Genomic DNA, 26,424 nt, shown 5'->3' on the forward strand with positions numbered 1-26,424 from the left:
AAGCTGCAGGATGTTCAAGGCCTTTGTTCACAGAACACTAAAGTCCTTTACTGTGTCTTCTATTCAATTATTTTGTTCATAATAAGGTCAGAGGGTTTAATAGGACTTCTGGGATGTTGATTATTTTAAATAGCACCTCGTAACCACAGGATACACACTGAATCTGTCGTTCCTACCAAACTAAAGCACACTCCAGCAAGACAAGGTGGATTTTTTTTGGTTCCTTGTCTTCCCACATCCTCTCTGACAATCCAATGTGCGGGAGAGGCTGTCTCCTGTGCTGTCAGAGGCGAACACACAACCTCAGCAGGAGAGGGACCCCATGCATAGACGACCGACAGAGCTCCAGGCAGCCTCACGTCTGAGACCACAGAGCTCCACCTATTGTTGTCAGAGCTCTCAGCTCTTCTTGGATCTAACTATTTGAACGTCTCTGCCATCTTTAATCTCTCCATCAAAGTTGTTGATGCGTTTATTCTGACAACTGAGGAGTAATTATCAACCCTGATCATCTTCAAAGCATTTGCAAAATTATTTTGGAAACATATGAATCATCCAATTAGACGATGGTGATGCAATTAAAATGTGATTAGTTTGAAGGGTTATTTCTCCAAAAGCTTTGCCAGTTGAAATTTGACAAAAACAGAAATAGAAGACAGAAAATGATGAGAAAAAATCATTTGAGGTTGTGTTTTTCTGTGCTGTACATTTGTCGGCAGGATCACATTCATTTATTGATTTCTCAAAGAAGAAATTGGGGGAGGTGTGCACTCTATTGAGTTTTTAAAAAACAAATCCGTGCATGCCTTTGTTACTCTTCCCCTGAAATCACCTGTTCTACCTCTTTAAAAGAACCAACAACACAGTGATGGAGACGCCCGGCGCTCACACTAAAGTTTATATTCCCTCAACCCGTGTGTTAATACAGCATGAAGCTACATGGGCTTTGTGTGCGGGAGACAGTCTGTTGAAATATAGCGAGAATGAAATTGAAAATGGATTTCTTGTGTCATCATGTCCTATGTGCCTACGACAAAGAAATAATCCAAAGAATTAATGAAAAAGCTCTTAGAAGTGACCCTGAAGCTGCTCAGAATGTCTCTCATAATAACTCGCATTACACAATTGTGTTATTCACTTACTCCGCACTTATTGTCCCCGAGCCGCCCTCGACATGAATCCAGAACTAAAAAAACAACAATGCCAGATAAAGAAGTCTCCACTTAATAAACAAGACACCTATAAACTTTATTATAATCATGCACGGTGGAAATACTGGTCTCGAATATGGCGGTGCATCCATAAACGGAGCCATCTGCAAGTGGGACATAATCACTTCATCGGAAAGTGTCTCACGTTAAGTTACGAGCGTCTTTTGAACAGCTGCTGATGGTGAGAGGCAGCAGTGCAGACATGAATTATTAAAAGTGCATGAACACGAAGATGAGCTATGGAAGTCGGGTGTGGGCGGGGCACTGAAACGCAGCCAGATGTGCTCTCTCAAATGGAAGCGTTAACGGAAACACCCCCGCCACGCCTCAGGGAGGAGACACTTTAACACGGACACGTCCAAAAGTGTTATTTAAAAAGTGTTTACAACTTTGATGCTACAGTGTTTTACATTGTCTGTTTTATTCCAGCTTTGTTGCAAGAACTCGAAACAGACCCTTTTCTGTGTCAAGCTGATATTACTCCACTCCAAATAGTTTCCCCAGTATGTAAAAACTTGACTGGTCCTAACCTCATCTTGGGCTTTGTTGTGTTTATTGTGTAACTGTAAGTTGTCGTCTTACCCTCGTACAGCCAGTCAGCGAGGCCGTTGAAGACGAGTCCCTCTTGACCGGTGGAAACCAGGCGGAGCGCTCGGCTCTCGATTGTCGTTTTGTAGTAGATGTTGTTTTCAAATATGAAGATCTGCAAGGAGAAGTGCAGAGCGTTGACTGGGATTTAATAATCCAAACATGCTCATGTGTATTGACGCATTGATTTGCACCTAAACTTTAATTTCCTGCAGAGCATCGTCTATTTTCTGCATCTTGCTTTTCTTCATCTGTTGTACACAAACCCAATCCGTCTTTCCCGCAACACGACTGAATCTTAAGCCAGATAGAAGCCCAGCGAGCGACTCGATAACACTTACAAATTAAAATGGTTTCAGTCGACATCTGCCTTGAACACTGTATTAACGGGTATTTGTCTCATTACAGTTCCAACTGAATTCCTCTCCAAAGCATAAGAAAACATTTCTGTTGTTAATCAGGCCCTGCATGTTCTCACACACACCCACAAACACACACACACACACCCACACACACACACACACAGACACACTTTTTTCCTCCAGTGTTTGTTGAGACATTAAGTTGTCTTCTGTTGTGGACAATGGCTGAGCTAAACAGCGAGTCACACTCCTCATTTAGGCCCACTCAGCACCAACGATGGTGTCGCCTGATGGAATGAAGACCCACCACTGGCAGATGTTACACTTAAAACCCTCTGTCAATCCACTCCAGTGTTTTGCGCTGGTGCCAGCATGCGGGAGATGGATGTGTGTTGATTGGTTATCCAACGCTCCCGCTGCGTTCGGTGTGACTGAGCTGTCGGCTGAAACCTCTTCAGTTAAATCTAAGCCTCAAATCGCCACCAAAGAATAAAAAAGAGAGAGAACAACATGGCTCCCTTCGCTCTGATGTATGGCTGCTGTTGGTGAAAATCAAAGTTGTATATTGTGGGATCCACATCTGAGGAAAGCAGATCAATGCAGGGCCGTGTGCGTGCAGCAGAGGAAGCCTGTGGTGGTTGGCGAAGGCTGCGAAATCACCGTGGGACTTAAAGAAATTCACAGGCAGCTTTCAAAGAGATTCATAGAAAAACTGATCTCTCACTTTTTTAATTATGTTCACTCATACCTCAGAAAAAAGTTGCCTCACAACTCAACCTTAAGAACCTGGATTCAGCTTCACAACATCAACACCACACGATGAAATGTTATGGTGTTACGGCACAGAAAACCATCATTTGGTCATGAGTGGCCCTGCATGGTCGTGAAAAGGGGAATCATCTGTAGAGAAGGTGAAACTCTCCTGAAGTCTAAACTGAATTCAAGTGAGGTTGATGAGAGAGAGCAGAGGAGGAGCAAAATGTGGGAAAAAACAGAACTATTTCAAAAGGGTGGTGAGATGTGAAGCGCCTATAGCAGGGTTTCAGAACTATACTCAAGTGTGTGTGTGTGCGGGTGTGTGTGTATTTGTGTACGCGTGTTTGGTTGTTGAATATTTTCCAAATTTGCCAAACCAAACAATGCCAAACAATTTTGTTCAACAATACTTTAATTTGGTGTCATTTTTGTTCTAAAATTACCTTCCTCTTCTTCCCTTCTCCTTCGTGTGTCTGTGACCTCCTCAGGTTTGTGTGTGTGCGTGTGTGTGTGTGTGTGTGTGTGCGTGTGTGTGTTTGTGTTGACCCAGCCTCACTGATTGCTCTGTCATAGTAGAGTAATTGCTTTAATGAGGGGCTCCCTGCCTCTCTGAATATACACCTGATGCTTGGCTGCTCACAGGCCACACTGCCACACACACTCACACACGCCTCTCCTTTTTACACACCAATGAAACGCTTGATGATAAATCATATTAATTCAAATAAAATAAGCGGGTCCAGCATCAGCAGGTCAGTCGACTCAAACCATGAGAGCCGCTTTCATTTTAACTTCTGCTTTCCATCGAATCAAAGGTAGAGCCACAGTAACAGAAGCAACGATGTGGTGAAGTTTTACCATGTGCCCATTTATCTGTATCCTTTCCTCCAATCAGCTAATTGAAATGTTCATATTTTCTCTCAGCAACGCATCGGTAGTTGAATCAAATTATACGATGAGAGTAAATATGGAGGTGGAGAAAGATTTTAATTAATAGCTGATGAAACACAAAAACAGATCTGCAATCAAACCAGAAATGAATTCAACGAGGTAGATAAAGAAGCAGCGGTTTGGATTGATGCGAGAGAATAAACCAAAAGATTACCGGGTGTTTCAATCAATGGCCCCTTTAAGCTCATTAAAGGATGAGGCTTGTTAAGATTAGCTTCCTGTCAGCAGATCCCGTGAAAAAGACAAATAACAATGAGTCTCGTAATTCTGTCTTCGCCGAATACTCAAAGCCCCAAAACCAACCAACACCTACTGAGGACGTAACTCTTAAAAAACAATTGCATATTGTTATTTGTAAACAAGAATCACCACCGACACTCTGCCAACCAGTGGAGCTACAGTCCCTCCAGGCGATCCCCGTCATACTGCAGTCACAGTAACATGAGATCATCTTGACTTCTGGCTTTCCACCACAGCAGTCAAATCTGAATCATCTGTGACTCCAGTCCAACTGGTCAAAGCTTGAAGGCACACACACACAGACATCTTTGAAAAGCTTAGTGAGGACACTCATTGGCATAATGCATTCCCTGGCTCCTTACCCTAACCATACAAAGTGAGGATCACTTTCCAAAAATGTCCTCACTTTGTAGGTTGTAGGCTCAAACTGGTCCTCACAAAGATATCTGTACAAGAGCGCGCACACACACACACACACACACACAAACACACGTGAAAGGGCCGTGTGCTTGCTCCCCTGCAGAAACCCCAGACTGTCCAGGCCACAGCTTATGCCACTAAGACGCCATCTGCCACTGAGACGCTCACCAGCTCCTGGGTTGTCATGAAGTTGTGAAATGCCAAAAAGTTTCTGCTTCATTGACCTTCACAGAGGTCGAAGCAAAGTTCCCCCACGGCCCCTTAATGCAGTTATCAACACACTGCACACAACAGTCATCTGCTCCACGGTGACAAACAATAAGTCACCACTGAGCCTCCTCCGCCACACAGAGCTGCTTCCACCAGTGATCCAGTATTCACTGAGTGTATCCTCAAGGGCGTGGCCTCCTTACCAGCTGCTGGCCCCGGGGTCCCCATCCGGCGTACTGCAGGCCGGCCTCATGCACCTCAGGAGGATTCAGGGGCCAAGTTTCCCTGTGGAGACGACAGCGTTATAATAATTGATTCAGCATTAGTCAGTATGTTCCCTGCATGCGCGATGGATACTGTGTGACTGAATACAAATGCAGAGTAACAGCAAAGACGTTTCTTCCTGCTTGCTCCCTCACCGAACGCTTCATCAATCACACGCATACTTTTTTAGCCCAGCCTGACTTTGCTCTGGCTCGGCACACAAACACAGAACAGTGGGGGAAATAAGCAGACATAGATGGATGGAAGGCTAAAAACAGGCTGTATTGAACGCAGCACAGCAAATGAACTTAAACGCACCCCCCCCAAAGTGAAGCGGAGAAAGCAGGAAACTGGGGGCTGATGTCAGTGGACTGTGGACATGAGGTCCGGCTGAGGGTCAGAGATCTTGCCCAACAACAGACAATGAATGAGGACACAGGAAATGGTTCTTACTGCGTCACCAGGCTGTAAATAATGTACTTGGCCACGTAGGAGTGTTGGTAGATCTGTGGCAATAAAACAAAAAGCCTCAAATTAGAACGGAGTCGGGAAAAAGGATTTGGTGCAGGGGAGCACTCAGAGTTTTCTCACCGGTTTCACGTCAAAGGCGAACAACACGTGGAGCATGTCTGGAGATACTTGGTACTTGTCGGCCTTAGATCTGTCCTGAATTAGATCAGATAAAACACACAAACACACACACTCAGTCGTAACACACTCAGGACACAAGCAGCAGAAATAATACTAGTGGTCAAGGTGCAGAGGTGGCAAAAGTACACATGTTCTTTACTTAAGTAGAAGTACAGATACTTGTGCTAGAAACACCTCGAGTGGATGTATAAGAACTGATTCGACCTCGAGTGAAGGTATAAGGTTATATATCTATAAGTACAGGCTCTGAAATGTACACAAAGTAGAAAAGTAAAAAGTACCCGACTGGAGACCATCTCTGCTGTGACTCATGTCACGTTGATATAGTTCGAAGACGGTTTTTAATTAAACTTCAAAGATGTCAAGGCAAGAAAAGATTTCTGAGCATGGCAAATTATCCTTGAAGAAATGTGCACAACCTTTTAAATTAATATTCTTGATTTAAATAAGTAGGGGAATGTTTTGTTGCTCTGCTTCATCCCGACTTTATCAGTGATGGTGGCTGACTCTTCACTTTTGTTCTCATGTATACGCCTCTCTCTCGTGTCTATACATCTGGAAAATGTGTAGTATTTATATTTGTAATATTATACTTATTTGTACTTGGTTTCTTCCTGTGATGATACTCACAAACAACTGGTTGGGCACGACGACGATTCCCTCCTTTGTGTCAGCGTTGAGCTTGATAACGTTCCCGTCCCTCGTACGATACAGCAACTCATTGTCTGAAAATAGCAAACAACCCCCCCCCCATCAGAGATTGAGATGGAAAAAATCCCGGTGAGTGTCTACTCCCACATTACTTTTGACAGTCTCTCCTCCTCCTCTTCCTCCTCCTCCTCCTCTTCTTCCTCCACCTATGACAACATTTTCAATAAGCCCGGTTGTTCTTCCGACTGCAAAAGCAGTTTTTTGGGGTCTACTCAGGGAACAAGCTGCAATAGCAACCCCGACATATAATCTATGGTTTCCTTAGCACTAGAAAGTTTTGAAATTCAAATGTTTGCAGTAATTAAAAAGTTGTCTCAGGGGATGTTATACTAAACTTTCTGGAAGACAAATTCTGATTATGGAAAAACACCCAAAGAACAAAATGGCATAACAACTGCTGAAGTAAAGAGACTGTCAAAGTGTTGGTGACGGTGGAGATGTCCTGACAAAGGACAAAGAGGAGTTTCATCCCTTATCTACGCAGCTCATCCTTCCAGGGTGGAAGGGGGAGCTTCAGCCAATCCTAGCACACATTAGGTCCTTGGCAGGGTCCATCCCGAACAGATCGCCATGACAGGACCAACTGACTTAAACAAACATTAACACTCACACCTTTGGTCAAATTCAATTCTCCAATCCCAGATCTGCATGTTTCTACTGTCGGAGGAAGCAGGAGTGTGAATGTCAAACCGGATTTGGAACTGGGAAGCTTGCTACTGTGAGGGGACAGTGCTATCTGCTGTACTACCATGCCGCCCTTAAGAACAGTTTCAATGAATGTATTTCATGAGGAGATCCGCGCTGGATAAAGAGAAGTGGTAGGGATTCTGGTGCTGAGGTTATGTTTTCAACTGCATTTCTTGATGAGTTCCTTGGCACGATTATGCACAACAGCCTGGGTGATTACCATAAAACTTGGTACACATTTTTGTAACAAGGATCAAGGAAGTACCCATACAATTTAGCAGTGAATCCGTGTCAAGGGGCAAATCCAGGAATGTTTAGGGGTTTATGTGTGTTTGTAATTTGGTGCAGTTCCAAATTGAAATCCAGTTGTAGTGAATTAAAATGTGGTTAAATCGGGTTTCACTTCCGGGCCTCGGCGGAGGGATAAACTCTACTGAGTGACATTCAAGCTTCATGAGTAGATCCAGCCTCAGAGGTTCCCAGTTGATGGCTTGTTTTCCCTGTTAGAGTTAATATTATATTCTGTAATATGAATGTGACAGATTAGTCTGAAGGTCGACTCCTTTGTCTTTGGACCCGAGTGGGATAGCGCGTGAGAGGTGAGTCCAAAGACTGCCGAGGCGAGCGGTGATCAGAGAGCAACAGGGATCAATTACACAGCGCCGGGAAACGAAGCCCACGAAATATTGATGAGCGCCAGTGAAGTGTGAAGTCGTCCCACCGGGCGCCTTATCAGAAGGTCATTAGCACCAAAGGGGAGTTGATTGCATTAACTTAACTGACGAGGTGCAATGTCACTCGATTGATTGCCGAGGTTTTGTCAGACGGTTTCATCATGGCCGTCACTGACGGGCGCAGACTCACAGGAAGTTTCACTAATCGTTCATTAACAAGCAGGTGATGTAACTAATCAGGGGAGCAGTCGGCCCCGTGAACAAAAGGGACGGCTGTGAGGTCGGCATGTGTCTGTCAGCGCAGGCAGGAGATGAGTTTTCAAAATGTGGAGGGCATATTATATTATATGAATTATATCGCATTCCAGCTCTATTCAAATTGTATAATATTTCAGTATGCTTTGCACTCAATCATAGTGCAAGTCTGACATTGTGATGTTCAGGACCTTGGCTCATGAATACTTACGATGACCTTCTCACGGATTAACCCAGGTTCAGAATAAATTCAAGACAGCAGGTGTGAAAGTGCCTTTTGTATTTGAATGAGTCTCTGTGTTGAACAAACAGAGAGTATCTTTTTCTACTTTTATAAATAGAGATCAGATCTTTTTATAATGCATTGATAATCATAAAAACTACACACTCACACATCTATGGGTGTCTTGACACTTTTCTCCTCCGAGCTATAAGTGAAACCACATCATATTTTAGTTTTACAGCATGAAAGAAGCTATAAAATCAGTTGCTGCAAATGTGAAGAAATAACTTGAATCAATTGATTTTAACTAGTAACCTTGGCACTGAGTAGATTAGCTTCCTGTGGAGGGGACTGAATTATTCAAATCAATTAATATTGATATTGGTTACATTGTCTTAATACATTATCCTTCCTGATGTTTAACTATATTCCATTTTTTTTCTATTACGTTTCCAGGTTGTTAATGTTGTAAATAAGAAAAACAAATTGGTCCTAAAAAATACTGAGCATTGAATTTCATTTTTAACCTTGGAACATAAAATCTAATTCTTTAGTCAAGGTTTTCTTACAATCCCAGAAGGAGCCATAAAACTTACTTGGTAAATCATGACTGCTGTGAAAAGCTCAAACCTAGACGTAAAGAATTTTATACGACATTTTCCACACTGTTGGTTTATTGACTTGAGAGAAATATGGACACAAACGCTTCACTGCTCAGCTCTGGATCTTGTGACGACCAGATCAAATGATTCTGCTGATTTAAAGCAATCTTAGTATTTCACAAGCTAACAGAACATCACCCCTTCATAGAATACATCATACACAATGAGAATATAATATGCATTGCTCGTAATTGTACTAGTAACAATTCAAAGTAAAATCTCATTATTCAACTAATGAAAGAGTTCCTCATGCAGAAGCTGAAAATGATTTTGAAGTAGTTCTCCTGTGGAACACCAGAGGGCGCTGACTGAGCTAAAAGGAGCTTCCTCACAAAGGTCCATGTCAAAGCTAGAGGCCACATTAATTCATATCTCTGCACATCTGTTTAACTAAGACCTTCTTACTCCGTACTCCAAGAGACACAACAGGACGAATATACACAACAAACCTTATGAGCAGGATTTCCCAAAGTTTATTAAAACAGCTACAACTCAGGTGTTTCTACATCACACAGCATAGCAACTGTGTGTTCTTTATCCCTATAGAGTTGGGATGTTTCTTTTTCAGCTGTGATGTTTTCTATGAGGACAGATGGAGATTAGAGGTTACATTCAATCATCAGTCCAGGCATAGCATCATCATGAGCTGTAGAAAAAGGGAGGTGCAAAAACCGGCCGCATGCATCTGCCAACATGTTGTTTTCACCAAATCAAATGTCACACTTAACTTTTAACTTTTAAATAACAAATAGTAACAAGTCGTCCGGATGTTGCTTTGCATACTTCAGATGTAGATTTGGTTAGTTATGGCACATATGGCTCCATGTAATCCCAGTTGGATAGTGCACCACCTTTAACTGGGTTTCAGCAAAACATTCGTACAGCTCCTTCCTCTGCCGTGACGAGTCAGAGTTTTATCTGAAAGTTTTCTCCAAGATCTCGTCTCAACTTTCACACAATCACCCTGACCTGCTATTTTTCTTCATATTCAGAGAGTGGACATTTCAAGCTGGAATCAATTGGCTTCACTTGAGATCCTGAGTCAGTTGCTGAGAGAGGGTTGAGTGTTGCCATGACGTTTTTAGAGGCACAGACGTTATCGTCTAGCTACTCTTTCATTCTTCTCCGCTCACCCCAACCGGTCAAGGCTGATGGCCGCCATCAACGTCCACCTTCTTGACAACAGCATTAACATTTTAATGAAATCTCCCTTTTCTGTCTGTGCCCTGCTCACGGGTTGTGTTTCCTTCGATTTCACCTCATGAATCAACACAATATGGAAGTGACACACACTGTACATTTTGAGTTACTGACAATGGCAAACTTCTCACTCACCGCTGAGCCACTTGGCGTCGGGGTCATGGATGTGAAGGTCCGGACCGAAGACATCCTCGATCGTCACTTTCTTTTTAAGGGCAAGGCTGTCATCTTCCCCTGTCGAGTGCACACACACACACACACACACACAGACACACAAAACCATGCTTATGCTTGACCAGAGACTCACATCTGTCTACTTGCAGAAAACTTTGAGAAGCTGTCCTTCAGTCTTCAAGAAGAAAAGTTCGGAGAAAAAGAAAATGAAGAAAATCATTTGACCTTTCTGTCGACCTTTCGTCAGTAAGTTGCTCAGGAGGCTCCAGCCTCATACCTGAGAGTGACACCGTCCTACCACAGCAGACTCCTTCTCCATTGCCTACCCCCCCCCATAGGTAGCGGAATCTGGAGCAGGGCACTAACAAGAAAGTGACCCCTGATGCTGCTCTATTGATCTGAGAGCATCAGATCACAACTAACTCCCTTTAGTTTGTCAGCAGCAGGCGGGCCTTCCATCACCAAAAAGTCAGGATGAGATCTGAAGCTGACAGCTGAACCGCAGGTGGATGAGACAACAGGGGAGCACAAATGAGTTAGTGTGTGTGTGTGTGTGTGTGTGTGTGTGTGTGTGTGTGTGAGTGTGCACGTGAGGAATGAGATGACGCAGCGAGTGTGTGCTCCACCGCAGCAGTGCTCGGTAAACAACCGTTACACACAAGTTGTCACGACGGCTGACAGCCCGGGTCTTACTCTACAAAACAGTGCATTGAAAGGTTTTTTCAGGCGGCTTCACACTGTGACTGAGTGGAGGGATCTGAGCGGGTAAATACCATGTCAGACATCGAGAAGTGTTTATCGACATGAAAAATCGCAGAAATTTACTTGTCAGCCATGAAGCCGCAGAGGGGGGGGGGGAAGAAAAGGATAATTTCCCACCTGAGGCAAATGGTATCTCTGATGCTGTTCCAACCCGACAACTGGCTGCAGCTATCAGTGCATAATCACATAAACAAGTCTGAAAACTAAAAGGCGAGGACTCACAATCACAGCGGAGACAAAAAGTGGGCTCCAAACATCAGAGATCACTATGAGATCAAAGCTCGACAGGCATAACCAGAGTGCTGAGTAAAAAGGCGTGATCAAAAACACAGAGCAGGGAGCTCACTCGAGTTCACTCTGTTAAAAAGGACTGTCCATGGAGTCCCCTTATGAAACCACATTGAAATACACTTGATCCAGATTTTCAGTCAGCAGCAGTCGGTCTTTACTCACCGCTGCTCAATTACTGCTGGTCACTTTTAAGGTCTTAAGAAAAAACTGCCACAAGCATAACCACAGACCAAGTAAACAGCCCATTCAAGATAGGCAGGTTTAAAACAGGTTAGGGTTAGGGTTAGGGTTAGTGAGCTGGTTTAATAGGATGGTGAACATGAATTACTTTTACCGAACGGGTAATAAATGTTTTAACCCGTATGTTGGTTTGTTTGTCAGCAGGATTACACAAACACTACAACATGGATTTCTATAAAACTTGGAGAAGGAATGAAGCATGGGTCCAAAAAAGAACTTGGCATGAATCTGGTTAGGGTTAGTGATAGGGTTAGGGTTAGGGTTAGGGTTAGGGTTAGGGTTAGGGTTAGGGTTAGGGTTAGTGGTTCTTTAACGTTGCGAGATAGATCTTAATAAAAAAATATCCGGCATGTTCAGGGGAACGTTTGCAGTTTAATGCAGATTCAAAGAAGAAAACAGATCGAGCTGATTTGTGGTTTTATAAAAGGTTTGTTTGGCCATGGTGTCATTCAAGTTATACGAGCCTGCATCTGATGCCTATGTACCACCTTGAATTCCTCAATGTACCTTTCACCAGAGTACAGACCTGGTAAGTACACTCTGACTGCTCGCATGGGTGTGTCTGTTTGTGTGTGTGTGTGCGTGTATGTGTGTGTGTGTGTGTGTGTGTGTGTGTGTGAGTGTGTGCTGTACATACGAGGCGTCAGCAGGATGACGGAGGTGACGATCAGGGAACAGATGATGAGGATGACGAGCAGGGCGATGGCGATCCCCTTCCAGTTCCTCTGAGGCGGCGCGCTGCCCACAAGGTCCTGAGAAGCAAACACATTACATACATTACACGTGATGCACGCACGCACACACACACACACACACACACACACACACACACACACACACACACAGGCCAAAGGTTTCATGTCTGAGGCAGTAACAGATTCAGATTATTTCTTCTCCTGCAGACTTGATCTCAAAATGGATGCACAGCTTTTTACAATTCCTCTCATTACACCTCAGTATATGTATTATGTGCTATAGCAGTCGGAGGCAGAGGTTGGCCACAGGACAGCTCGTTCTCTTTCGGGCAGATGTCGACATCTCAGCCTCTTGTGTGCGAGCGGCGCTGCGTCCTCTGGCTGCGCCCCGCTGCTCGAGTACCAAGAGTCCCCGCAGCTCCGTCTGATAGCCGGAGTGGAGGGACGGCCCCAATGCAGATACAACAGGCAGAATAATGAGGTCTTCACACACACAGCCCAGCAGATGGTAGATGGTTAATCTGCACTATTCAGGAAACACACACTGCAACAAAACAAAAAACCCCACGGGACCCAGGAAGCAGACGCGTGGGAGGCAGCAATCAGGTGCTCCTCCTGGAAAACACCACTTGTGTGTCTTTTTATCTAAAAGCCCTTTGAGGCGTTTTATTGCGCAACGGAAAACTAGGAGACGTAGATGGAGGTTGAAAAACCTTGAGGACAGGTCAGCTCTGTTCAGAAATGCCTTCTCTTGGCATGTGAGTGGCACCAGAGACACGGACATTGGTTGAGTAGTTTTTGTGTAAAACGGCTAAAAAATCAATAAACAAAGAAACAAACGCAGATGAAAACGAACGCTCCCAGGACACGATTCCACCTCACGCTACCTGTTCAGAGTGTTTACCCATTCATTTGACTGAACTATCTTAACTGTTCATCCACTATTGTTGATGATTTCATTCCTTTTTGTATCACTACTTTATCTAACTAATCCTAGAAAATATATATATCTCTGGAACTTTTTTTAAATCATAATTTCTCTCCTTTCAAAATTAGTTGAAAACCCATTAATAATCTTTCCATGTATCTCTGCCGGAGTACCCCCTATGTACCACTGTGTACCCCTTATGTACCACTGTGTACTACTGTGTACTACTGTGTACCACTGTGTACCACTGTGTAGCCCTTATGTACCACTGGACAGGAATCGCTGCACTATGGGAAACCTCTGGATGAAGCTTGATGGGGTTGAGGCCAAAATTCAGTGCTTTCGTGTCAGATGTCATTCCTATCTAATTAATAATCTCAAGCTGTGTGTGTACAGCACAGATGAACACACACACACACACACACACACACACACACACACACACACACACACACACACACACACACACACACACACACACACATACACACACGCACAGCTGCATTCATCTCTCTGGTCACAGTCAGTAAGGAAAGCGAGCAGCTCCAACCACCCGTATCAGTCCAGCTGTTGATATCCTTGTTACCAATTAGACCTGGACTACACAGTAGGCAGCAGCTCAGTGAACCATCCGCAAGTTAATGAGGGTGTGTGTGTGTGTGTGTGTGTGTGAGTGTGTGTGTGTGTGTCTGTGTGTGTGTCCATGAGAGAGCCAAATGGACGACTCAAATCTTCGTCATGGATGAATCCTTTTTAAACGAGCATAAGACTTTGATCTGCCACGTCATGAGTCACTTTCCATCTAAATGTTGTAAGGGAGCCTGTGTGTGCATATTTCTGTTACCTGTGCACTTAGTGTCTGTGCAGCTTGTCTCACAGCAAAGCAGATCAATACTGCAGGCAGTGAGTACACACAGAAAAACAACAGGCACATCGATAAGCTGATGTATTGCTGCAGAGGTAAGGATTCTCACGAAAAAGGTGTACAGAGCCGAGTTCTGGATACATAAGATATTCATCGCTGGCTGTTATCAGACTCTAATAGGAAAGACATAATGAAGATGCCTGTGCTATCAGCGAAACCTTCAGACCTCTGACCGAGGCAGAAATAAAATAATCAGATGCTGTGACAGGGATACAGATAACAGCCTGGTTCTTTTTTCCTTTGTATATCTGGGCTGAGAAAGGTGAACCATTTAGTGCGGGGATAAATGCTTCCCTGTCCAGCATCCGGCTCAGTGCAGCCTGTACCTGGCTTAAGAGATACGGATCTATAAATGTGATCCGTGCAACATAACAGAGGGAAAGTGTATCTCCGCACTTTGATGCCAGCCTGGGAGGCAAGACAGTAAATATTTAGTTCTAGTCTTTTATTTTCTTCTCCACCCGTGACAAATCCAGGATTCTACGGGAAGCTCCAGAGGCAGAAGGAAAAAGTTATTTCCGACAGCCTCCTTTTTCTAAATCTTTTTCTAATTCAGGATGAGGAAATGTAGGATGCAGACAACACAACACGCTTCCCCTGCTGCATTTGGCATTTCTGTAAACAGACACCCAATTATTCAACCAGAGGTCAGGGAGCGTTTTCCACAATTCAAATCAATAGACGGACAAATACTGTCGGACGTTTGACTTCTCTTGGTGTAAAGTCCTCAACAGAACAGCATGCAGTTTGAAATGGATACGACTATTAACCTTCACCGCCAACATGTCCGGATACAAAACACCGACTTGAGAAAGACGGGATCGATGCTCCTGGTGCTTCCTGTGACAAACTAAGCTTCAAACCAAAAGTTACCGCACCTTAAAGAGATTCAACCCACAAGAGTGTAGCTATTGAGCTGATAATGAAATAATATGACTGTTCTTTGATGAAATATGTTAATGAAGTTTTTAACATCAAATTCATTTGCAAATATACATATCATTTTTTATTGATTGGTTAATTTGATCGGCTTCCGGCCACCAGCGGCCGCTTGTGAGTGTGTGAATCCTCAAAGGCGCCTTTCTTTTCAAATCTATGCTGAAAGGAAACCATTGATCATCCACCTTAAGATACATCCGACCATCCTCTCCTACCCCTCACTGTACCAGGACCAGCGGTTGACACGGCTCCAGATCACCACTCTCCTCAGACAAAGCTAAGCTCCACCTGTCACAGCGCCGGCTGCCTGTGCCCCTTCCACCTTTTTCCTCCCATATGTTAAAGACTTATTTAATTTGATGTCTAAAGTGGCTTAGAACACATTAAATCCAGGCAGGGAGCTTTCTTTATTCACACATTTTTTTGATTTTGGCCAGAGCAGAATATAAAAAACTCATTTTAGGTTTTAGGGATGAATTTGCAGTAAGATGGAAGCTCCACTGATTAGAACGTCTGCTTATACAATAAATGAATGAATACAAATATTTATGTTGAGGCTTACTAACTAATTCACGGTCTTGGTTAAAATAAAATAATTCATTCCAAACTGCTCTCTCACACAATCGAGTGTTATTAAAGTGACTTAGCTCCGTTTCATTTATCCCTGTGTGAAATGTGAAACGCCTCACCCACCGACTGAGAATAATCATTACCTGCTTATTTCCCGGCAAATGAAAACCCAGAAGACACTTATATGCACAAAACCTATCGCCTGGTTGGATTTCCCTGAGGTTCAGTGTGTTTACGTGCGCCTGTTAACCTGCATGTGCCTTCTCTCGGTGTTGACCCTCCTGAGGAGCTCTTGACGCGGCAAAGAAGCGCGGGAGGAAATCTTGAACTCAGGCCGAGTTTTCACGCAGGTTGAGAGACTTTGCCGGGTGTCGTGTAGTAAGCTGCCCTCTGTCTGTCTGTCTGTGTGGAGAGCAGGCCTGCACGCCACACGTGAGAAAGCTGGATCCATAAGTGAGAACTCAAAGGTCCTAAACCCCATGAGGGGAAGTCCAACGTGATTTTTTCCAATCCATTTGATAACATTTTCATTCTGTATCCCGTTAAAGGGGCTTTAACAATGAAGCATCTTTTAAGATCAAGCTTCCTGTACACACAATCCCCCCCCCCCCCCAACTGTATTTCTCTAATCTGCTCTTGCTCCCACTTTCCCTTTGTCTCTCCCCTCGCTGCTGAAGTGTGAAATGGATCTTTCCTGATCTCTGAGCACCTGGTTTCCAAGGGAACCACGAGTGCTGTTTGAGTTAGATTTGCAGTGGACACGTTTCCCGGCTGCTGTACAGTAGAGCCGGGACTGTTATCACTGCCTCGTGCCAGGTGGGAGTCGGAGGATATTAACTCAGAGCGGCAAAAAACAGAACACATAGACACCGGAACCGAGAGCAAACTTCAGCTGCGCTAATGACACCGGACACTCGACATACGATATATCACTCAACTATAATGTAGTCGCCGTCCGAGACCAGTCAAACTGGAGAGTGAAGCAGCAGCCTGGGACGGGGGGGGGGGGGGGGGGGGGGGGGGGAAGAGGGGGGTTAAACTTTTCCTCTGGAACGGCATCAATAAATCATGGACATTCATGAGTGAGATTAAGAATTCATGCCAACTAGCTTGTGGTTCATAGATAACAGGGCTTCAGCCTGTCTCCGTCCATCCAGCCTGTTTTTTGTCCACTGGTGAAAGTGTGGAGTGTGTGGGCGACACTCAGCCGAGGTAGAAAACACAACATGTGCTTCAGATGAGATATTCTAACCTGCAGGCAAGTTGGCTGGTGAGGGATGAGCTCTGATGAGGAGACCGAATCTCAAAATCAGAAGGAGAGAGCAGTAGAGCGGTGCATGTGAAATAGGATTGTGGAGTGTGTGTCTGTTGTTGTGATGGTGAAACTGAGGAAAGTGACAAAGAAGAGAGCGGGAGAGTTTTATGATTAAAACCCTCCCGCTGAGCTCGAATGTGAATATGAGTGAATCTGCGATACAAATTAGTTAGGCCACATACCTAATGCAGCTTTAACATGGTTTTAGATTGTTCCAGCACAAAGGCACTGAGCTGTGTCCTTCTTCCTTACCAGATGTTACATGACAGACAGACTTGTTAAAAAACTGAAGCAAGATTCAGTGAAAAGATTTGAATGAAACTCAGTACAGCAGCAAGGCCCAACAGCCCCCTTAAAATTCATTGCCCCAAATTTCACGCACTCATAAAAATTTGATCCCTGAATACACCTTCTATTTTCATCAAGTAGAAGACATTTAAATAAGTAAAAAATATCAAAAAATGTCCCTGTTTCGCAAAAAGGAAAAACGGCCACTGATCCAGATATACACCAAAATATAATGGGATCTTTCCTGAACTGTGTCACTACCTTCCATCCAGTTTTGCGATAATCCATCAGGTAGTTTTTGTGTAATACTGCAAACAACAAACAGATGAAAACACAACATACATGGTGGAAAACAGGAACTGGAAAGTTATGGATTCTTAATGTTGCTGTGAGAAATATGACCCTGAAACCACAGCCAAGCATCAGCCACATGTAACCTAAACTAATTTAGTTCTTTTAGCCATTTCTCTATGGGTTTAAATAAAGCTGAAAACGTAGGGGCAACAAATACCATTAAAAGTCAGACACTTATTCTCCTACTGATGGACGTGGTTATTTAAAAATTGGTTCTAGTGGTTGTAATGGTGGTGGTGGGAGCAGTGCTACTGGCAGAAATTAATATACCCGTGAGGGAAGTGAGAAGAAGACAAGTGCATTGTGTTCATCATTCATCACGAGTCAAAACTAATTTTAAATGATTTAGACCTTTGCCTATTATGCCGTTATCCGATTTCACCTGGGAATAAATTATTCAACATCTCATGAGGTGCTTTCGTCTCTTCCTTGGCTCGGACACTTACATTCTTCCAGTCAGCTACAGTATTCTCTATAATGACAATCTTACATTAAATTACAGGCAGTCACCTAAAAATAGCATAAGTGCAGCACCCGATAACCGGGAGTGGGAGGCACTCCGGGGGATCTATGTAGTGTCTCTATCTGTGTATGTGCGTGTGTGTGTATGACAATGTACAGTGAAACATACAGAACAAGCAGCAGTGAGAAAGTCATCATTATCGGGATGTATATATATATCGTGGCATATTCTTAAACTGAAAATATGGTGAGTGGTTGAGAGTAGGCGTTTAAAAGCTTCAAATCCAATTAAAAAAGGTTTGGCATGATTGAAATGAAGTTTTGAAGCCTTGCATGATGTTTTAAAAGGCTGAAGAAAACATTAAAAATCTTTGCAAACATTATTCTCTATTTGAGTTTTCGTTTCTCAAACCGGCAGCACATTGTTTTTCCAGTTTTAAAACCTTAAAAGGCGGTGATCTAAGGACTGGTGTACGTACGTTGGAAAATGAGTTCCTAAATCTTTATTTTGAAACTGAGTTAAGGTGGATTATTGTTTGCTGCTTTACTCCTAACAAAAGATATTATGTGGAAGGAATGTGAACGTTAGCCTCTCTCTTGAATTATATCTGTTCAAAATATTATCCCTTAACACACACACACACACACACACACACACACACACACACACACACACACACACACACACACACACACACAAACACACACATTCTTCAGATTCTCCATCTGTGATAAACGAAGAAAACCATGACAAAGTGTATTTGCTGAAGAGTAACTATACAGAGGCTTAGCGGTTTTGCTATAATTGAAAGTGTGTAGATTTCCTCTGTGACCCTTCGTGAAGTTAATTGTTAGAGAGAATCCACCCAACAGACGGGGAGAGAAGCCAAACCCAATCAGTGGGAATAAATATTGGCACAAAGGCTTCAGAGATTAGAGGCGAGAAGATCCAGGACGAGATCCATGAAAAGTGAGAAATGTGAGTTTTTGTGAGGGGGGAAAATAATGTGAGCAGATATTCTCTGGGTTTGGCTTTTCATTCATCTTGGTGAAAATTAGACGTCGTACTGAGCGTGTGAAGCTGGGTATGGAAATGAGGAGAAGAAGAAACAAGTTGGTGTTAACTCCTGCTGACTATTGACAGGAAAAGGGAAAGAACTGTGGAGCAGACCGTTTTCTCGGAGGACATGTATCACCGCCTGCCTCGGGACAAAACTGGCACGAAAACTATCTTTTAATCATTGGAGGAACCGACGCGCAACAACAACGTGACTGAAGTTGAATCTCTGAAGAATGAATTAGTTTCAAAGTAGCACTCCCTGCTTTCTTTTTGTCCCACTCAAAATGGCCCTGGAAATTAAATCCATTCTGAGAGAAAAGATAAGAGAGCTATTATCCTAACAGAATACTGACATACAGACCAAACAGATCCAGCATGATGAAAGTTCACTGCAAGAAAAAAATCCCCCAAAAACATTAACACTGAGTTTAATCACAGCTGTAGGTGGACTCATCTCATCCCATTTTCTAACTTTACTGCATTAGTCACCTTTGTTTGCCTCCATCTGGATTTAGTTTCTAACGACCTGGTGCTGGAAATGGGATAAAGTAAAAACAAACTGGATTTCAAACAAGAAGCAGAAAAGCAGCAGGTGCCACGATGTTGAAGTCCGATGACAAACAGCAAACTGAGATCAACCCAGCACCGTGTGGTGCGTGAAGGCATCGCGATCAGTAAACAGTGCGAGGGCTGCTTGACACGGCGAAGCAGATAAAGACTATGGAGATGCATTTCCTGAGCCTGTAATGACTTCTCTAATGAAGACGGCCGCGTTCCAAATGGAAAAGAAGATAAGACAGCTGGAATTTTCCACCCACTTATTTACTTTCGGTTGAGATTGAAGCTCGATACAGAAACTGCATGACTGCGGCCGAGCGCATTAAAAGCCTCCAGCAGCAGCAGCAGTGGTGATGCTGCTGCTGGAGTTCAAATCTAAGATGTGCTTCTCAGCCGCACAATGTTTTCCAGTGCTATGATATCTTCATTTCTCTTCCTCTCTCTCTCTCTGCATCAGTAGAGAATGAGAGCACGGGCCTGCGTATGCATCTGAAACTGATATTAGAAGCGAGCAAGGTCATCGGCGGAGCTACAGTGTCGGAGACGGGGTCGCATCATTTTTCCCTCGCTCCTCATCCGGCAGGAAACTGTGTTGTCTGTGCAAACTGAGTGAAAAGGAAGTCGAGGTCGTTCGAGACTGAAAATCCCTCGGAGCGAAATATAAAAAATGTGGCCTGTTGTTCTCCGACAGAGATGAAACGAAAGGTGCATGTTCATTATGACAAATGTGCGTTGTGTCGCACCGGAGTGCAGATCCCCCCCGTTTCAAGTCTGACATCCCATTTCCTCCCAAGAGCTCAACACTCCCCCCCTTCTTCTCTATCTAAGCTCGGTTAAAGATCCGCTGTGCCGCTCCTGCTTTCATGAATCTATGAACAGGACCCAAATAATAAACACTTAACACTTAAAATATTCAAAGGTTTTGGCTGCTTTCAAGATGTGAGAAAGTGATCTTCACAGGGGCGATGAGAATCAGTAAAAATGCTAAATAGGTTCTTCGGGTTTTACAGCTAAAACTCTCCAACTTTGACAAATATTAAAAGTTAATCATATCCTGCCAGTGCATCGATTATGTTCAGCGAGCGGCATTCACCTCGACTACTGGAACCTTTTTTTTCTGCTGACATGTAAAGCACAGCCTCTGACAAGGCTCAAGGGCCAAGTGCTCAACAATCAACAGTTGTTATGTAACTAAATGTCCTTTCAACAGGAGTTTATTTCTTGGAGCACATTTCAATTCACATGATGATATCAGTGCCATGGAGACCAGTTACGTATACGTAGGGGTGGACTGGGTTCTATGTCGTTACATCACCTGACAGTGTTCGCTGCAGCCTCATACCGAGCACAATGGCAGAAAAGTGCAGAGCAATTAACACACACTCTACACACGCACACACGCACACACGCACACGCAACCACACACACATTAACCTTAAATCTCTATTGCTGGGGTTAGAGGAACTGCTGACTCTAAATTGACCAAAGGTGAGATAGGTCTGGTTGTTGGTGTCTGTATGTCCCTGCGATGGAAAGAGGTGAGCCTTGACTCTTGCATCATATCAGAGGTTAATGGATATACATAATGGATGGATGGATGGATGGATGGATGGATGGATGGATGGATGGATGGATGGATGGATGGATGGATGGAGTTGCTTTTATAAGAAGTGTTTCCAGTTTACAGTGCATGACAGAGACTACCTGATAATTAGCAGTACTATTGTTTCTGTGTTAATTTGTTTGTGTTTGGTAGCTTATGTCTATGATCCTTTTTTATTATTTGAAAGGTAGACCACAATATATTATATATTATATTATATTACAATTATTTCTTTGCAGTTGACCTTATGACGGCAGTTGACCTTATGACTGCATTAGAGTCCTGACTGTGACCGACCCAGTCCTTTTTACCATTTAAAATATCTTTAATAGGGGGAGTACAACTTATTAGAGACCACGTCTCTGCCAACTCGTGACTTTGGTTCCCAACCAAGAGTCAAATGGATGAAAACAGGACACCGCAGCAGCTGTTATGGCATAGAGGCTACACCTGTGGACTGAGGTTACAATAGGGAGCTCATTAAACATTAAGGCGGAGGCGTAGAAGTTGATGCCCTGTTGTTTGTTGTTGTGCAAACATTCACATCAGCAGCACTCAACACCATTTCCAGCCAGAAAGATTGAAAAGCCATTAGAAAGGAATTAAATGCTCAAATAGAAGGGAAAAAAAACAGTTGAGTCCAGTATTTTGGTTTATTATATTAAATCAACTGTTTATGCCACTGCTCCTACACAGGATTGTATATGAGAGATTAGTTCTGGCCAAGAATGAGCAGCTGAGTATATCAGAGATGATGTGCATGCCCAGGGAACTGGTTTGAGGCAGAAGGAGGGTGTTCAGCACTGGGAGACATGGATGTGAAATGTTATCAAGTGGACCAATGACATGTTGAGCTCTGTGTCTGTGACGTGTAGTTACATCACTGGGGAGATGTGTGACACGTAGCTAAATCGTATTTATTCCAAAATTCCAATATTGGGAAAAGTAACACCTTCACAACTTTTTTGGGGCAGCTATCAGGTCGTCCACCTTTATATACAGTCACAACACAGACAAATTGTCCTTTAACTCCAACACTGACCACCAATTCTCGCCTTCTCCACTTCTATACATCACCAAACAGCCCCCTGTATAAACGAAAGAATTACGACCTGAAGCCGTGTTGAACTGACAGCTCAGTGCTGTGAGACATGTTGGAGCTGGCTGTAAGCAGCGCAGGTGTTGACTGACACGTTCTCCCCTCGAGGTTTTAGCGTAGCTGCTGAATTTCTCCATTCTCCAAACCCTTTCAACCTGGACTCAGCTGATACCAGCAGATACACACTCACTTCACACAACACTTCCACTGTGCACACACAGCACCTCAAAGACTGTATGCTGAGCCGTGCCAATGAGAGCGACAGGGAGCTTCAGGGCTGGACTCCTCTGTGTCCCAGAGCCAGACTGTATATCCACTATAGGCTCTATAGAGAGAGGGAGTCTATACAGTCTACAGGGTGGACTATAGACTCTTGCTTCTGTCTACTGCTGCTTTAATTAACTTTAATTGTTTATTACATTGCTGATAATTGCTTTTATTTGTATTTAAACACCTTTGGCATGTCCTGTTATAGCCCAGTGCTTCTCACATGGGTTTCCATGGAACGTTTCAAGATCATTCCTTAAAATAATTATGTTAATATCTGTGTTGACATGTATAATAGACATTTATACTCTTAACAAAACAACACAACATAAATGACATTATCTGATGTATCACAGACAGTTTACAAGAGACTTGTCTTGTGTTGTTCTTTCATATAACCTAGTAAAAGTGATTTGGTTTACTTATTTCAAGGGATATACATGAGGGGATCCCTAGAATATTTCTATGTTTGGGGTCTATGGCGGGGTAAAAAATAAAGATTGATAAAAATACAAGTAACATCATTGCATTCATGCTTAATAGAACAAATGATTTCCTTTCATTAGTTACCAGCCTGTTGATTTTTATAGCTCATCCTCCTTCACCCTGTGGCCCCTAAAGTGAAACATTATGGAAAACACTATGCATCTCGATGATCCACCCGGTACTGGCTGTACAGCAGCCGAGCATCCTGACACAGTCACCGTTACTATGAGAGATATCAGCGGACAACGTAACGTTGAGTTCCTACCTGCTCATGCTGCTGTGCCGCTTTCCCCGGCCCATTTACGTCTTTTGCAGAAGTCATGATGGTGAATGATGAGGAGGAGGAAGAGGAGGAAGAGGAGAGGAGAGAGGGAGAGAGAGATAGAGCACGCACCCGGTGTCCGCTGCTGCTGACAGGTGCACAATAATAGCGAGGCGGAGAAAGAGAGAGAGAGGAGCTCAGAGAGAGAGAGAGAGAGCGAAAGAGAGGTGCACAGAGAGAGGGAGAGGGAGTGATGAGTGAGAGAGAGAGAGAGAGAGAGAGATAGAGAGAGAGAGGTAGAGAGAGAGACAGCGAGGGAGAGAGGGAGAGAGAGGGTGCACAGAGAGGAAGAGAGAGAGAGAGAGATGTACAGAGTGTTGAAGAGTATCCGGTTATTTGCAGAAATGAAGAGGAGATCGTGGGCGCAGTCAGACCAGACAGCGCAGAGTTCAGTTCTGCAGCTGACGCGCAGGAAAGATGTGGGAAGTTCAGATCGTCTTTCACATGCGGACACAGTCATCCCACCCCCCACTCCTCAACTCTGTACCTGAACTGATTCCTTCTCAGGATTTAGTCTCCAATTTGCATTATTTATGCACATTTATTCAGAGAAGTTGAGTTTTGGAGTAATGGAGATATCTTTTGAGCGGAGAAAATAAATGTCAGAGGAAACTGTAGCATAAATGTCAGGCTGCTGTTAAGTTATTTTTCTCAGCATCAGTGACTCCATGCACACCAGGGGCTGACCTAGGATTGTTTTGCATAGGGGGCCATTTAGGGGTCCCAATTTGCACAGAGGGGCCAATTATATAAACAACATCGATGTACAATTTCTGATAGAGTCACATTTAAGTCATTCCTTATTTACAGTTTGATTCAAACCCACACGTCAGTGAACATAATTTAGAAATTGTTCCTTATACTTCATATATTATATATTATATATGTATATAATTTTTTTTGGTCATATTTATTGTTATTAATTAACTGACAGGAAAGGGTTACTTCACAGCCAAAACTTATTAACAATGGGGCCAGTGCCCCCATCCCCAACCCCAGATCAGCCCCTACATCATTTCTGACCCAGACACAATTATTCAGAGACATTGGGAATTGGAGTAATGGAAATATCCTTAAAATGGAAAAATTGAAGTCAGAGGCAACTGTTTCAGGCTGCTTTCAAGTTACATATTCCCGGAAAAGAAACCAAATCTAAAACGAAGCAAAAAAATAAATTATAATTTAAATAAATTAGAACGCAGGAGACCTCATACCGCTGTCAAGGCACGACAGTCCCCCTATATTCAATCAAGCCTCAGCAAATTGTCCTATAGGTCCACAACCTGATCCTGGTCCACACAAAAAATGAAGTAGTTCCTCCCTGACCCATACTCCATATGTTAAGTTGTTTTTGTGATATCAAGCTCACTAACATACAGACATAAAACAGAACCTCCTTAGCAGAGGCAACACAAATTAGCAGCTCCATTAAGTCTATAAGTCTTACAGTCCAGTTTGAAACTGCAAGGCTTCATTATTTAATTTCCACACTTTTACCCTTTTCCCCATAAAAACAGCTGCAGGTTTTGTCCTTCCACCTCGACCCATATTTAGTTAACATCACCGCTCAACTCACAGCAGCAGCAGCTGCAGCTGATAATATGGAGACCTGTCAGCTCAGATCAGATCACTGTGGGTGCTCATTACTGGCATGTCCATTAAACAGGAAATGGAAACAGGAATCAATGCAAAATACACTTCCAGATATGAGCGCAGATCTTTAGAGAAGGGATTTTTAGTTTTCATCAGCACGACTGACAATGTTCTCTGCACCGCCGGTTAGGCAGTATGGGGAAGAAAAAATTTGCATGGTGTGTCTATATCCATAAAAATCACATTCATTGCACTCGTCTGCCAGTATGGCTGCATTGTCTGCCAATAAAACAAAAGCTTTCTGCTGGCCTGGCTGTTGAGAGGCAGCGCTACCGTCCTCCCACATGGAGCAGAAATAGTTCCAGCTCCAAACAAAACATTGTTTGCGCTGCTCCTCTCTTGCCGCGTGTCACATCTCTGTGCGCACACGATCCACATTGTTGTTAGCACAGCTTGTCTGCCTATTTGTGCTGCACACACACACACACACACACACACACACACACACACACACACACACACACACACACACACACACACACACACACACACACACACACACACACACACACACACACACACACACACACACACACACACACACACACACACACACACACACACACACACACACACACAAGCACATGCACAAGCCATGCACAGTTTCTTCACAACTTCTGGCCTTTTGAACCGATCATCTGTTGGAGGGAAAGCAACCGAAGAATCTCGAGTAAAGATAGAAAGACAGAGAGTCCGTGATGTGAGTCACAGGCAGAGAGGAGGATTTGTTTGTTATGCAAAGGTGAAGGGAGGATAGTCTTGTTGCAATAATGTCTTCAGAGTCTATATTATCATCTATAGTAGGTGATATTGTTTATAACAGACAGGAATGTGGGGATTATGGATTTACATATCAGTTTATGGAAATAAATACAGTAAATTATAAAGGTAAGAGGAAATTGTGTGCCCAGCAGTAGTAATGTATGGTAGACTGAGTCATGACATGTTTTGATTGCTCCAGGAAATTAAACAGTGCAATCTAGCTTTTCCTGCGATAACATCCTTGTTCATTACTTTCAACATGAGGATACGAGGTACCGCCAGTAACTGTCATCCCCTGAGGTCACACGTAAAAGTTTATTACGTTTTTTAAGTTTTTCATTTGGACAATGAGAATGTGAAAATCATCAAAGGTTCATCATCATCATCATCATCAAAGTTAGGGTCATACTGTGTACCTCGCGTGAGTTTTATTAATCTTCTGGCTGTAGATATCTTGAGGTGTACATATGTAGAGTTTATGGAAAAGGGAGTGGGGGTCTTAGATCTGTAGTCAGAGTCCAGATATCAAAATCAGAATCAGGAAAAATAAAGTCAGATCATTGTATTACTAAATGTATGTAATTCACAAATTATGAAAAAAGTCAG

At 43.3% G+C, this 26,424-nt stretch overlaps 1 protein-coding gene across 2 annotated transcripts in view; it reads right to left on the reverse strand.

The window, feature by feature from the left end:
- Nucleotides 1–26,424, reverse strand: part of LOC133968161 (dipeptidyl aminopeptidase-like protein 6) — a 68,709-nt gene that overhangs the window by 8,094 nt on the left and 34,191 nt on the right. For both annotated transcript variants that reach the window (XM_062404048.1, XM_062404047.1), the window contains exons 2-8: nucleotides 12,170–12,284; nucleotides 10,201–10,299; nucleotides 6,284–6,378; nucleotides 5,594–5,668; nucleotides 5,456–5,508; nucleotides 4,942–5,023; nucleotides 1,794–1,914 (exon numbers count right to left, since the gene is read on the reverse strand). In XM_062404048.1, the coding sequence (XP_062260032.1) occupies nucleotides 1,794–1,914; nucleotides 4,942–5,023; nucleotides 5,456–5,508; nucleotides 5,594–5,668; nucleotides 6,284–6,378; nucleotides 10,201–10,299; nucleotides 12,170–12,284 (640 nt within the window). The remainder of the gene's footprint in view (nucleotides 1–1,793; nucleotides 1,915–4,941; nucleotides 5,024–5,455; nucleotides 5,509–5,593; nucleotides 5,669–6,283; nucleotides 6,379–10,200; nucleotides 10,300–12,169; nucleotides 12,285–26,424) is intronic.

This window comes from Platichthys flesus, chromosome 14 (assembly GCF_949316205.1).
Source record: "Platichthys flesus chromosome 14, fPlaFle2.1, whole genome shotgun sequence".
Classification (NCBI taxonomy): Eukaryota; Metazoa; Chordata; class Actinopteri; order Pleuronectiformes; family Pleuronectidae; genus Platichthys; species Platichthys flesus.